Source organism: Sander vitreus, chromosome 23 (genome assembly GCF_031162955.1).
Source record: "Sander vitreus isolate 19-12246 chromosome 23, sanVit1, whole genome shotgun sequence".
NCBI lineage: Eukaryota > Metazoa > Chordata > Actinopteri > Perciformes > Percidae > Sander > Sander vitreus.
This window is the reverse complement of record NC_135877.1, coordinates 21,193,966-21,207,506: the sequence shown is the minus strand read 5'-3', so window position 1 is coordinate 21,207,506 and position 13,541 is coordinate 21,193,966. Positions and strand designations below refer to the sequence as shown.

Sequence of the window (13,541 nt, the reverse complement as noted above, 5' to 3'; positions counted from 1 at the left end):
GAGCCAGGCTAGCAGTTTCTACCCGTTTCCAGTCTTTATGCTAAGCTAAGCTAACCAGCTGCTGGCTGGAGCTTCATATTTAACACAGACATTAGAGTGGTATCAATCTTCTGAGCCTGTCATCCAACTTTCCACCAGAAAGGGAATAATCTTGGTTCCCAAAATGTGGGACTTTTGCTTTGAAAATGTTTTCACTCATGGTTAAAAGTTCCCCAACTCCGCAACTAAAACGGTTTTCCTAGCAGCTAAGTACTTAAGCCCCATTCGGACAGGATTAACATTACAGGGGAAGGTGGGGAACAAAATATTCACTGTGCTCCTCTGTAGGAGATATATAATCTCTTCAGTGTGTTATTCTCTGTTATACATGTTGGTGAAATTATTGGTTTGTTGTGAAGTTTGGATTTTAAGGAATTCATTGAGGTGAATGTGTAGGCTTCTTTAGGAAAACTGTGTGTGGACTTTTGAAGGAAAGCTGTAGCTGTGATATTTCAGGTTTCTGCCTGCAGAAGTTTTCCACTTCTCTCTCCGCTGTCTGAGGTAATCGCCACATAAACAAATCAATGTCACACACAGACCCCCCCCATAACACACACACACGTGTGTGTGTGTGTGTGTGTGTGTGTGTGTGTGTGTGTGTGTGGGGGGGGGGTCAGCATTAATTAGATGCTAATTAGATCTGTTCCATGGATGTTCCTCTGTTACTGGTTACAGCTCGTGCGGAATTTTAGTAAATCGCTTAGACATTTTTTTTAAAGTCACCTCTGGGTTTTCTGGCATTGAAAATGGTTGTCAGTTGTGAAAGGGAGTGAAGAGGAAAGATGCAGCACAGATGGGCAAACTGGAAGTTGGAAATTTATTATTCACCTGAAAATGGCAATTTGAAAAGGAAAAGTGAAATTTTAAATCCTGAAAATCCTTAAAAGCAAAAGCTTTAAAACCTAACCATTGCTTATGGTTTTGTTTTTCATTTTCCTATCTCCCTTTTGCATTTTTTTCTTTTCCAATTGACATTTAATGCCTTTCCCTTTTAATTTTAATTCTGATATCTGTGATGATCCCCCCCAAAAAAAGCCGGGTCTATTAGGCTTTTTCATTACACATACTCTTGAGTTACAGCATAGATTCCTCTCTGCAGGCTCCACTTTACCTTGCGTGTTGTTAAGTGGGAGGGAAGAGAAAGGGTGTGTGTGTGTGTGTGTGTGTGTAGGGTTGTGTGTGCTTTGAGTGTGTGGGTACGGGTTTTGAGTGTGTGGGTACAGGGGGGCTGGTCTCTTGTCTCGGAGGGAGCCTTTAAAAGAGGCTGGATCAACAGCAGTGTTGCTCCAATTCCAAGCAGGAGTTGCTGTGCGCCACGGGTGGAAACATAATTGCGGATTTTGGTTCATGACTTTTGAGCAGTTCCCTTTCCACGTAACCCGCTGATAATCCCATAAATGTTGGAGTAATCCACGAGTTTCAGTCACAGTCACCCCGTGGTGACGGTAGCGCACGGAGGACAAGCGGCCACCATGCTCTTCCCCTGGGAGAGCTCCTGCAACACCACGGGCAGAAACTGCACCGATGGGTTCAACTCAACGCAGCCGCTGGAGTCCGGTGCGGCTGCCGGAGACATCGGTGGGAAGAGAAATGACACCGACCCGTTCGGACGGAACGAGGACGTGGCCAAGCTCGAGATCACTGTCCTGAGCCTCGCGTTCCTCGCGGCAGTGGTGGGGAACGTTAGCGTGCTGCTGGCCATGTACAAAACGCGGAGGAAACCGTCGCGCATGCACCTGTTCATGAAGCACCTGAGCCTGGCGGACCTGGTGGTGGCCTTCTTCCAGGTGCTGCCGCAGCTCTGCTGGGAGATCACCTACCGCTTCCACGGCCCGGACTTCCTGTGCCGCATCGTCAAGCACCTGCAGGTGCTGGGCATGTTCGCCTCCACCTACATGATGGTGATGATGACCCTGGACCGCTACATCGCCATCTGCCACCCGCTGCAGACGCTCCAGCAGCCGACGCAGCGCGCGCACATCATGATCGGCTCGACGTGGGCGTGCAGCCTGGTGCTCAGCAGCCCGCAGTACTTCATCTTCTCCCTGAGCGAGGTGCACCCCGGCTCGGCCGTCTACGACTGCTGGGGACACTTCGTGGAGCCGTGGGGGCTGCGCGCGTACGTCACCTGGATGACGGCCGGGATCTTCCTCGTGCCGGTGGCCGTGCTCGTGTTCTGCTACGGACTCATCTGCCGCACCATCTGGATGAACCTCAAGTATAAGACCCGCAGGAACAAGACCGCGGGCTCGGCGGCGGAGTCCAAAAACGGGGTCCTGAGCCGGAGCTCGGTCAGCAGCGTCAGCACCATCTCCCGCGCCAAATTACGCACGGTGAAGATGACTTTCGTGATCGTGCTGGCGTACGTGGTGTGCTGGACGCCTTTCTTCACCGTGCAGATGTGGTCCGTGTGGGACAAGACCTTCTCCTGGGACGGTGAGTGTCCTGCTGTGAGGACGCCATCTCTCCAATAACGTTAGACGGAGTGATATACTAAACCTCTTATTAACACATCATTCCTATTTCTATGGCCTCCTAAAATGCAGCACCGTATTGTACCCAAAAGGAGTGGAAAAATTGCGCATTCTTCTTAACAATTAGTTCTTTAGAAATGTCTCATGATCTATTGTCTCTAGAAGTAGATTATTCTACTTTTGTTTTTGTTAAAGAAGGAAAAGAATTGCAATACTTAATACTATTGGATTGTAGTACTTCTAGAATTGCAATAAATGAAAACTGCAATACAAATCAAATCGGCACCCATGTACTGTGAAAGAATCGAATCAGGACAAAAGCATATCATCCCAGCCCTATAGTACCCAAGGGGAAATTTGTGTTGCAGCCAAGTAAAACGCACACATACTTTAATAAAACAGAATAAAATACATATAATGTCTTTTTGAATGTCTGAGCTGACAGCAGTTCAATCACACTGTTTTTTTGTTTTGCTTCTCACCTCGTTTCGAGGCCTGAAGAGGAACACTTATCCAGTATTTCACAGAAAAAGAGCAAAGATTACAGACTGAAAATCATCAGCCTACAGGATTGTAGTTTATCCATATCTGAGCGGAAAGACAATAGGAGTGTGGCCGGGTTGGCTCAGTGGGTAGGCAAAAAATTAATCTTTAAAAAAAAAAAAAAAGAAAGATATTAGGATTGCTTTTATTTGCTTTCGCAGACCAACGTTTCTTATACATTAAACAGCTTTGGTTCTAGAAACGATTGATGCCACTTTGGTGATTGGTCTATAAATGAACTCGCAATCAACAGGGCAGCATATACAATGCTTAGAATTCCATCTATTATCTGGTATTATGGACCTGATTATTTAGGGGAAATGTTAACTGTATAAACTGCAGATGTTTTGGAGCTTTAATGAAAAACCAGCAGTGATCCACAAAACGTTTCCACCTGTGAATAAATGCTTCCTCACCACAGTTAATTAAAACAACCTGTGAAATCTGCAAATTTTACTGTAGGCCATGCATAGAGATTTTCAAAATAAAGGCAAGTGTGTGCGTGTGTGTTGTATGTTAAACAGAAAACCTGGAATATTGAGTCACAAGCGGACATCTATAGATGATGATTTGTGTTTACTTTAGTGATCCCCTCACTTTTCCTCGAATGTTTACCATGTTCCCCGTCTTAGGTTAGCGTCTTAATAGTCTCGCTTTGCCAGACCCTCCTCCAAATTTCCTGCAGCACCGTAGCAATCCCGGAAGTGGAACGCGACTTAGCATTCTAACGTTGGCTAATTGGCACTGAACACAAAGTACCGAGTTGAGGCTGATATGAATGTCAGTTCTGTAGATATTTGGTCATAAACCATAGCGACGAGACCAAAGTTAATATTGGAGTGGCTGGAACAGCTGCGTGTAAATGGGAATGGAAGGCCTAGAAAGTAATATTCAGTTAGCTGTCATATACAATTTCACTGCTAGACGGGAGAAATTCTTACACAATGTAGCTTTAAGTTGGAAAATATATAACCTGTCACCACACTGACTGATCATGTTTGAGTTTTAATTATAGGCCAAATATCTGCATTCTTAATTTACCTTTGAAACAGTTCTGTAACGTGTAAAATATTCTCTTCACATCAGTTGAAAGTGTATAAAAAAAATATATAAGTGTAGTATGTCACACTGAAAAAGTGGAAATATTTCAACTGGAAACTTTGCATGAGGCCAAACTGTTCCAAAGAATAAATGAAATATTTGTGCAGTCAGTGTGGTGCGATCTTCATATGATGGAGGTAAGGATATACATTTTACTTTGCTGCCTCAAAGTCTGTAAAAACCTGCCTGCAGGAGCTGCTGCTCAACGAGCTAAAGAATTTCATTATGGTTTCTGAAGAGAGTTTTACTGACTCATGAGTCCACAGGTGCTGCTTTCAGAAGCTTTTTGACTCCGACAGGAATTCATTTTCAGAGGAACACGGCATAAAAACAATTGAAACCGAACATGTCGAAAAGCAACTTAACTCCAAAAAGGTATTGATCAAAATGTAATAAAGCCACAACAACAACAACATGTTCTGGCTCTCTGGACTGACTGTGTTCAGTGAGAGGGGGAATCGACCAATCAGCAGCCAGACAGAAACATGAACGAGCTAACAATCACTGCTGACCAATCACTGATCCCCCACTGTTAGTCCATGTTCATTTAACTTAACCATATATGTTTTATTTTCTCTCTAAATACACAAAAGAGTGAGTTTACCCCAGTGTCTCGATCATCCCTACTCATAACACTTCAGTTCTAGTGACGATGCTATAAAGACCGTTGCCGTGCTTACGTCACTCCCTTACCCCTCCTACCAGTCCCTATGGCCACTTGGCCAGTGGGAATGCAAACGGAAAAAAAGATTTTGGGGGAGAGTAGTTCTTAGAACTGCTTAGAAGTGTACTTTTCCTCTAAAAAGTACAAGTACTATCCGGTCTACTATTTCATGTCTACATACATGATATTGATACTGAGGCTAACGCTAACACGTCCCGGGCAAAAAAAGTCAGCATCCTCACCATATGATCCATGTAAAAGACATGCTTTGTGCTTGTACTGCAGTGCAGAGCGAGTTATGAGCATAAGAAAAAAATGCTCCTCAGCAGATGTTTTTAATTTAATCATTACAACAGAGAAGGCTTTTGGGATGAGGACTAACTGATGTGTTTGGTAAACTTAAAGCTACCTTTGATCATGACTTTGGGTTAACTGGAGTGTAAACTTCCCCAAATCCAATAAAGAAGCAGCACAGAGCCACTAACAGTATCCAGTACCAGCTTCCACAAAGTATACTACAACGTCATTGGGAAAATAATTGTAAAATGATTCTGTAATGGAAATAATTGGCAATTGCAGACCTACACAGTGTATAAGAAGGTAATGCAACTGTGTCCATGTTTGGACACCGTTCGCTGTGATTGGCCATATCCAGACACATGCTTTTCCTGGGCAATCGTCCCCGCAGCGCAAATAGAAGTCATTTATACACATCTAAGAATCTAAGTGTGAATTTCCGTGTATGTACATGGACATTTACGTGTAATTAGTAAAGAGAGTGACTTTGATAAGAGAAAGCAGTAGGAACACTTGGGCGATGCTCAGGTAGTTGGTATAACTTTAGTGGAAATTAAGGCGCTTTTACTGCCTAATTTGGAGTTGTTGATGCATGCCATTTTATTGTGAAGAACAAGTACGGGGCCCCCCCCCCCCGAAAAACCACCAGTGCCCAGTGAGTTTTTATAGGGCTGTCCCAGTACAGCCCAGGGTAGCATGCCACGGCTAATTCACCGGCATTAGCTTCCTTTTGCCGACTCTTGTAAAGACAAAGCTAATGTAAATGGTTAAAATGATATTCTGTTAGAAAGGTAAGAAGTTACACTTTAGTTTTACACCATTAAATTAACTGAAAACATTACAAGATCATGTGTATTTGTATACAAACAGATATTCTGATAGAACGCCAAAAAGTGTCGGAGCATGGACACAGTTCCGTTGTACTGGATTAATCCTAAATGCAAAAGTCCCAAACTTTAAATGATTACAGGCTCAAACTGGGGCTGGAGGGGAGAATAAACATTTGGCAGGCATACCAGTGACTCCAGAGAAAGAGTAAACACCTCTGATTAGTTGTTAACATCTCAGTGCGTGCCTCATAAATCCTTCGTTTCCCTGCAGACTCTGAGAACACCACGGTGACGCTCACCGCCCTGCTGGCCAGCCTCAACAGCTGCTGCAACCCCTGGATCTACATGATCTTCAGCGGCCACCTCCTCTCGGACTTTGCGAGCAGCATGCCGTGCTGCCGCCCGCTGAAGGCCAAGTTAAGCCAACAGGATTCGGTCAGCAGCAGCCGCCGGACCACGCTGCTGTCCCGCCTGCAGGGTCCGCGCCTCTCAGAGCCGTTCAGAGACCTCAACCCACCCCCTGGAACCTGCCCGCAGCTCCCATCTGCATCCTGAACACTGGAAACACTACCTGTTGCTTCAAAACATGAACTGGTCTCAATCTGCTGGCTTGTAGCGGCGAAGGAAGGTATGATCTCATTTGAAGGGCGCGGTCGAATCTACAGCTCGCTTACTTTGGTCCGATCCAGAGTGGAAATGTTTACTCCGTGGAAAATGTTGGCTGCTTGTTTCTTTCAGCTTCACACGGCTGCTGGAAAAAGAGTTTTAATAACGCTTCTCAGTCTGCCAGGTTGGAGATTTTGTGGGTTTAAACGGAGCCAAAACAAATCCAGTCACTTTAACTGCAGCCATTAGCATGATGGTCTTGTCTGCGCTCTTTGCTGTAATGTAACTTCTTTAGAATCATCTGTTCACACTGAGATTCATTTTGTGATGCATGAGTAAACTATAGCTTTCACATGTCAACATGCATGTCTCTGTACCCATGAGCCCGGTTGCTGTATGTGGGGTTGTTTTCTGTAGATCTTTGAGATTATAGTCAGTGAGGGAACTTGGTATAACAAAGTAGAGCCCGACCGATATATCGGCCGATATTAGGCATTTTCCAAACTATCAGTATCGGCATTTATAATGGCCGATATATGAATATTTAAAAAATAAAATACAAACGGACGAAACACCCTTCAACCATGTTCTGAGTGTTGGCGTTGCATAGTTTGTCCACCAGAGGGCTCTACAACCTCCCTGTTGGCATCACTCGTGTTTAACCCTTTAAGTTTCATATCTTAAGTTTGTATTTTTATACATTTTATTTACCAGAACTGGTTCCTCTGTTCTGACAATAAAACAAACAAGTTTTTTTTTTAAACTGCATTATCATATTATTTTAGTGAGGACTCATAAATAACTACAATTAACTAATGTAAGGGAAATCTGTTTATGTTTTGTTACGCGTTTCTGGATTTAAAAAAAAATATATATATAATCGGCTGATATATCGGAATATCGGATTTTTAAATCACCAAATATTTGTATCTATCGGCCTTAAAAATCCTTTATCGGTCGGGTTCTATTACAAAACTAACTACTCTCACATAACGACTGTTGGACCGGTCCGGGTCTGTTCCAGCCTGGGTCAGTTGGTGTTGACAGTCGCCAGATTAAATGTGTGAAATGTAAATCTAAAGTCTTCAGTTCCAGTCGCTGCAAGTCGTACTCATACAGATTTTGTTGACAAAACATGTTTGATATTTCGATATTAACATCGTGTCAGACTATCCAAATATATTTCTTGATATTTGCAGTGTTACACACAAATGTATCACAGCACAGTCTCAACACTTAAAAAATAGGTACTAGGGCTGCAGCAACTAATGACTATTTTCATTATCAATTCATCTGACAGTTATTTTCTTGATTGTTAGTTCATCATTTGGTCTAGAAAATGTCAGCAAATAGTAAAACAATGCACTTCAGTATTTTCCAAAAAAACAAGTTTACATATTCAAATCCTTCGTTTTGTATTCAAACGTCAAAGTTTACTGTCAGAAAACCAGCAAATATTTATGTTTCAGGAGCTGGAATTTGGGGTAATTTAAAAAAAAAAAAACTACTTTAGCAATTTATCTCAAATTTGTTGCTGATTCATTTCCTGTCTATCAGCTCTAAAAGGTGCACTCCCTAATTTTGCACAATCTCCTCTGTATGCACAGTATTTGTATATTTTAGTTTGCAATTTGAATGTCCTGAAATGTAATTAGTTTTTACAGACATATTAAAGTTATTGTGAGCATATTTCCGTTGTGAACATTGGCATAATTATTATCACTTTGGCTACTAAATGGAAGAGTGATAAAGATAATCAAATTGCACTTTGTTTAGCACAAATAACATTAACCCTGTGAATACACTTCTTTTGAAACATGGTTGGTTTGACTTATGAGGACTAGACACACACACACACACACACATTTGCATTAATGGCTCATTAACTCTCTTTATAGATTTTCCCAGGTGTGTTGTTGTAAAAATGTTTCATCAGTGTAATGCTTCCTGTCATAGTAATACTGTATATTGCACATGCAAAGAAAGATAAAGGTTATTTCTTGTATCGTCATATGATGTGTGGCTGTTTTCTGTCTGCATACAAAGACACGCCTTATGTAACGGGGGCTTTTCTGCTGGCGGGACACAGGTGCTTTCAGCCTCTTGGTAGGGGGAGAAGAAAACCATGACAGCTCTTAGCATAGAGTGGTACACAGTTCAAGTAAAACATTTTAAAATACTTTTTTTTTTTTTTGCCATGCTAGTGGCGTGACTTCATAGCAATGTCAGTGTGTCAGTTGGTCGGTCCACCGCTTTGGTCTAAACTAAAATATCTCAACAGTTATTAATTGGATTGTTTTTGGATGTTGTACAGACATTCATGTTTTCCAGAGGATGAATACCACTGACTTTGGTAATCCTCCTGACTTTTCCTTTAGGGCCACCATGAGGTTGAACTGTGTGTTTTTAAATGAAAATCTCATTTATCAAAACGCTGACATATCACCACCTATGCAGTTGATGTACTTGTTAGCAAACAGTTGCTTATCTTAGCTTAGTTTTTTTGTGTCCACCTGATGAATGTCCGTCCAATATTCTTTCTCTCTACCAACTCTTGAGGGAAATAGCTGTCTCTTTAGCTGCTAAACGCTTCACAATGTTCACAGCTCGTCTCTAACTGGGTCTGGCTGCCGTTTGCTGCTGAGCAGGGAGGGTACGGTGGCTTTTGTACAGCTTTTTTTCCTCTGAAAACGACACTATGAGAGCGCTGAGAGTGAACCAGAACAGTAAAGTTGTCAGCCGGACAGATAAACAATAAGATGAAACTATAAAGCTCTGTAAAGCCGAGAGGAGCTGCAGATTCAGTGGATTATAATATGGAGGTTCATCACTACCTGACAGCCCTTGAACCATCACAAGTTTCATCCTAATCTGATATTACATATCGATCCTTTGGACCGCGGTACGATATTTGCTGATATCACAAAGTCAGCCACGATACAATTCAATTCAATTCAGGGGCCTGCGATCGATATAAGCTCATACAGCACAATCAGTTACATTTATATCCACTCACAAAAATCAACTAAAATATGATATGACAATTTTATTACGGAGCTCCTCCAGACATTTAAATGAAAAACAAACTATTCTTTTTGATGAAAAGAATATAAAGTGGGAATTTCAAAATGTTGGCGCATCTTATGTATCAATATTTTCCCTTTGCATCGATGATATTGGAATCGTTGATCATTTAATCGATCCAGATCAATGTTACACAATCGTTACACCCCTATTAACCATGTCATATTAACCTGACGTCGTCATACTCAGATTCTAGTCAGAATCTGAGTCTGATTCTGCTCCATTGGGCTGTGATTATGGGGCGTGTTTCAACCCAACCAGGAAATAAAATGCCTCTGCACTCAATTGGATAGACCTACAACCAATCAGAGCAACAGAGAGACCTACAACCAATCAGAGCAACGGAGAGACCTACAACCAATCAGAGCGTCCCATCTTCTTAGCGACCATCGGGGCCAGCTGATAAATTAAACTTTTGCCGAATCCCGTAGGAAGGACGGCAAAAACATCTTTCAAATCGACAAATGCCTTGATCGGGGTTCTCTGTTCCTCTTTGTAAATGAATGGTCGATATCTTCTGTAACGGACGCGATGGCGGAATCTACACATCTCAATTCTCCTGCGGCAGCCATCGTTGTTGTAAACAAATTCAACCCAAGCGCTCTTTGGTGACGTGGTTGATTACGTTACTGTTGATCATCTGTCCACCATCGTATAAAGCCCGCCCTGACAATTTGATTGGTCCGAACCAAGGTTACAATCGTTAACGAAAACGAACGAAATAACGAAAACTAGGTGGGAAAAAACATTGTTGTAAACTGAAATAAAAATAAAAACGAGGCATTACAAAAAAACGATAACTAACTAAAACTGTAATGTCTGTTTGAAAAACTAACTAAAATAAAATAAAATGATAGAGTAAATGTCCTTAGTTTTCGTCTTTGTCAACGTCTTTCATAGAGCAAATAACGTTATATCTTTCAGAGTGGACATTTCCGACCATAGACCTGTTTTATACAGTCTATGCCGTAGACATATAGTTTCCGACTGGAAACCCAGAAATTCCAACATTCCATGTCAAATTGAACACAACATAGTCCGTGCCCCTCGCCTGGCATCATGGTGGTACCGAAAGTCGGAAGAAAGCGATTATGACTGCGTCAGATAAAAGTGCCTTGCAGTGGACAGTGGTAAAATTTGTGGACAATTTATTACAGGGAAAAGTCCCACGAATTTGAAAGTACATTTGAGAAGCGCGCACAAGGAGGCTAACCTAGCCTAGGTAAAGGAGAACGCAAAGCCCCCTTTCCCTGAAACAGAAGCTAACCCTGGTACAGGGCGTGGATGTATGGGTACACCGTACAGGGCGTGGATGTATGGGTACACCGTACAGGGCGTGGATGTATGGGTACACCGTACAGGGCGTGGATGTATGGGTACACCGTACAGGGCGTAGATGTATGGGTACACCGTACAGGGCGTGGATGTATGGGTACACCGTACAGGGCGTAGATGTATGGGTACACCGTACAGGGCGTGGATGTATGGGTACACCGTACAGGGCGTGGATGTATGGGTACACCGTACAGGGCGTGGATGTATGGGTACACCGTACAGGGCATGGATTACATATTTCTAAAATTGTATGATGTATGATTTGTTGAGTTATTATTACACAATACTTTTTCTGACCTTTTTGAATCTTGCCCCTGACAAATAACCCATATTACAAAAAAAGAGACTAAAACTAAACACTAAAACTAATAAAAACTAAACTAAAACTAAGCATTTTCAAAAAATAAAAACTAAACTAAACTAGCAAACCTGCTTTAAAAACTAATTCAAACTAAACTGAATTTGAAAACAAAAAAGTCAAAACGAAATAAAAATAAAAACTAATGAAAAATGCAAAACTATAATAACCTTGGTCCGAACAGCTCTGGTTCGAGCATAGTCTCTCTCTTTTCGACTGATGAGCTGACGGGTTCAACTTCAACTCCTCTGGCTTTGATTTGACAGAAATGAAAAAGGGGAAATAAAAAGCTGTCAGTGCTGCAATCACACATTGCATCTTGATTGAGTTGAGCCGGGAAAACCGAGAGTCTGAGGGCTCCATTTAACCTCCCGCTGAACCTGAGAGGTGGTGATGAAAAGAATAACATTTTCCTTTTTGAGCTACCTTGATTAGTTTGTACCACCGACAGTACAAATGAAATGTAAGAATCAGTGCATGGGGGCAGCAATTACACTTAAATCATGTACTCTCCCAACAGCTATATCAATACATTGGCATTGCCTTTAGTTACTTTAAAAACACCTTTATGTGTTTGATAGAAAAACTCCAACCTGCAGCAAGGCGGATTGCAAGGAACAGAATAATGCACCAATACACTGATAATAAAACGGACAAAAAAAACTAAGTAACACCCTGATGCTTGAAAGCTTTGGGGGATCTGCAGCCCCCCCCCGTCCTTGTTTAACCCTCTTACTCCAGGACTCATCACAAGACGGTGGTTTTTTTTCAGTTTTGTGTGATTTCTTTGGTGTAAAATGTAACCAGAAAAAGACTCACGTTGACACACAGCAGATCGGGCAGGAAGGTGGACTTTGGGAGTAACCCAGGCTGACTCAGTAACTCAGGAGTTGACGTTAAACAGCTGAGGGGGGGGGCACAGAAACATAAAAATCTTTAATATAATTTAACCCCAGAAACATAAGTCAGTGTTTCCTCTATGTTGATATTACGGCCCGCCACGGTAAAATTTCTGCCGCCACGGTATCAGAAATAGGGCAGACACACAACAGGGTTTCCGCTATGTACACCGCTCCTTCAGCCGTTTATGAAAAGTCGTAAAGTCGTAATTACACAACTCTGCATTCAGAGCCGTGTGCTCTACTGAACTCAAGTGAAATGTCATCTGCTCTCTCTCCCCTTTAGGGTGAGCCACTGGAACAGTGACAGGAGGACGTCATCACTCGCAAAGTCATGGCAACCAAATAAACAACAGGGCGAGTACTACTTGTCACTCAATCTTAGGCAAAGTGACAAACAGCGCCGAAAGCTGTGAAATATAACAGCTACAGTTTATTGGAAAATAGCATTGTGGACACTGAATTTTATGAATTTTATTTTTTTTTATCAGATTTTTTATCAGTTTATCAGACCCCAGATGAGACAAGAAGCTAACGTTAGCGAACGCTGCGGTGCCGGTCCCTCTGCCTCTGACTCCCCGCTGCAGGAGAACGCTGTATTCCTCCGACACGCTGTATTAACGTTACCGTTTTCAAACCGTTTTCCAGGTTAGTGGGGGTGCATACCGCTCAAAACCAACATAAAAAACGTAGCTAGTAATGTTCACTCAGCGTTTTGTTTTGTTGTTAAACTGTGTGTAAAATGAGCATGACGTTAAATCACCCTACGGTACCGTCTATTTGCTGGATGGTTTCAAGGTAACGGTTGGTAGAAAAAACTTCTAGAGGAAACACTGAAAGTCTTTACTATAATTCAACTCATAGACCTGCTGCTGTCCGTGGCAAACTGGACTGGAGGATGAAGCCTTCCAGAGTTACCAAAGTTCATTAAAGAAATGACAATGCTGAACTTAATAAAAAATAAAAAATAAAAGATTCTACAGACACACTGTGAGGCTGTAGCCCAGAATCAATTTTCTTCTTGTGAATTTACCACTTTAATCTCAGAGGATATCTAAGTTTTTCTCTCGGAAATGTACAACATTAATCTCAAAAATTCGGAGTATTTTCTCGGAATATTACCCTCCCTTCCCCGGCTCTGTAAAAAAGTACTTATAGAGGTAAGAAATCAATCGAAAAGTACTTTAAATCCAAACTACTGTGAGTAAGTAAAAGGTTTATCCACTTTTTTATCCAAGGTTTATGGTTACTATAGTTTCGCTTTTTACCCACAGAGTGTGACTGTTTAGGCTTTAACAAACTCCAGCCTCC

At 42.0% G+C, this 13,541-nt stretch overlaps 1 protein-coding gene across 1 annotated transcript; it reads left to right on the top strand.

Moving 5' to 3' along the window:
* Nucleotides 1-1,288: 1,288 nt before the first annotated feature.
* LOC144512374 (arg8-vasotocin receptor-like) lies at nucleotides 1,289-8,496 on the top strand. Its single transcript, XM_078243093.1, has 2 exons — nucleotides 1,289-2,475; nucleotides 6,220-8,496. The coding sequence occupies exons 1-2, from the start codon at nucleotides 1,512-1,514 to the stop codon at nucleotides 6,501-6,503; spliced, it is 1,248 nt and encodes a 415-aa protein (XP_078099219.1). The 5' UTR covers nucleotides 1,289-1,511; the 3' UTR covers nucleotides 6,504-8,496.
* Nucleotides 8,497-13,541: the final 5,045 nt, after the last annotated feature.

Excerpts from the sequence above, each read along its gene's own strand:
- LOC144512374 (XM_078243093.1), top strand. The coding sequence starts at position 1,512 with ATGCTCTTCCCCTGGGAGAGCTCCTGCAACACCACGGGCAGAAACTGC. Across the intron at positions 2,476-6,219 it reads CAAGACCTTCTCCTGGGACG|ACTCTGAGAACACCACGGTG; the intron begins GTGAGTGTCCTG and ends GTTTCCCTGCAG.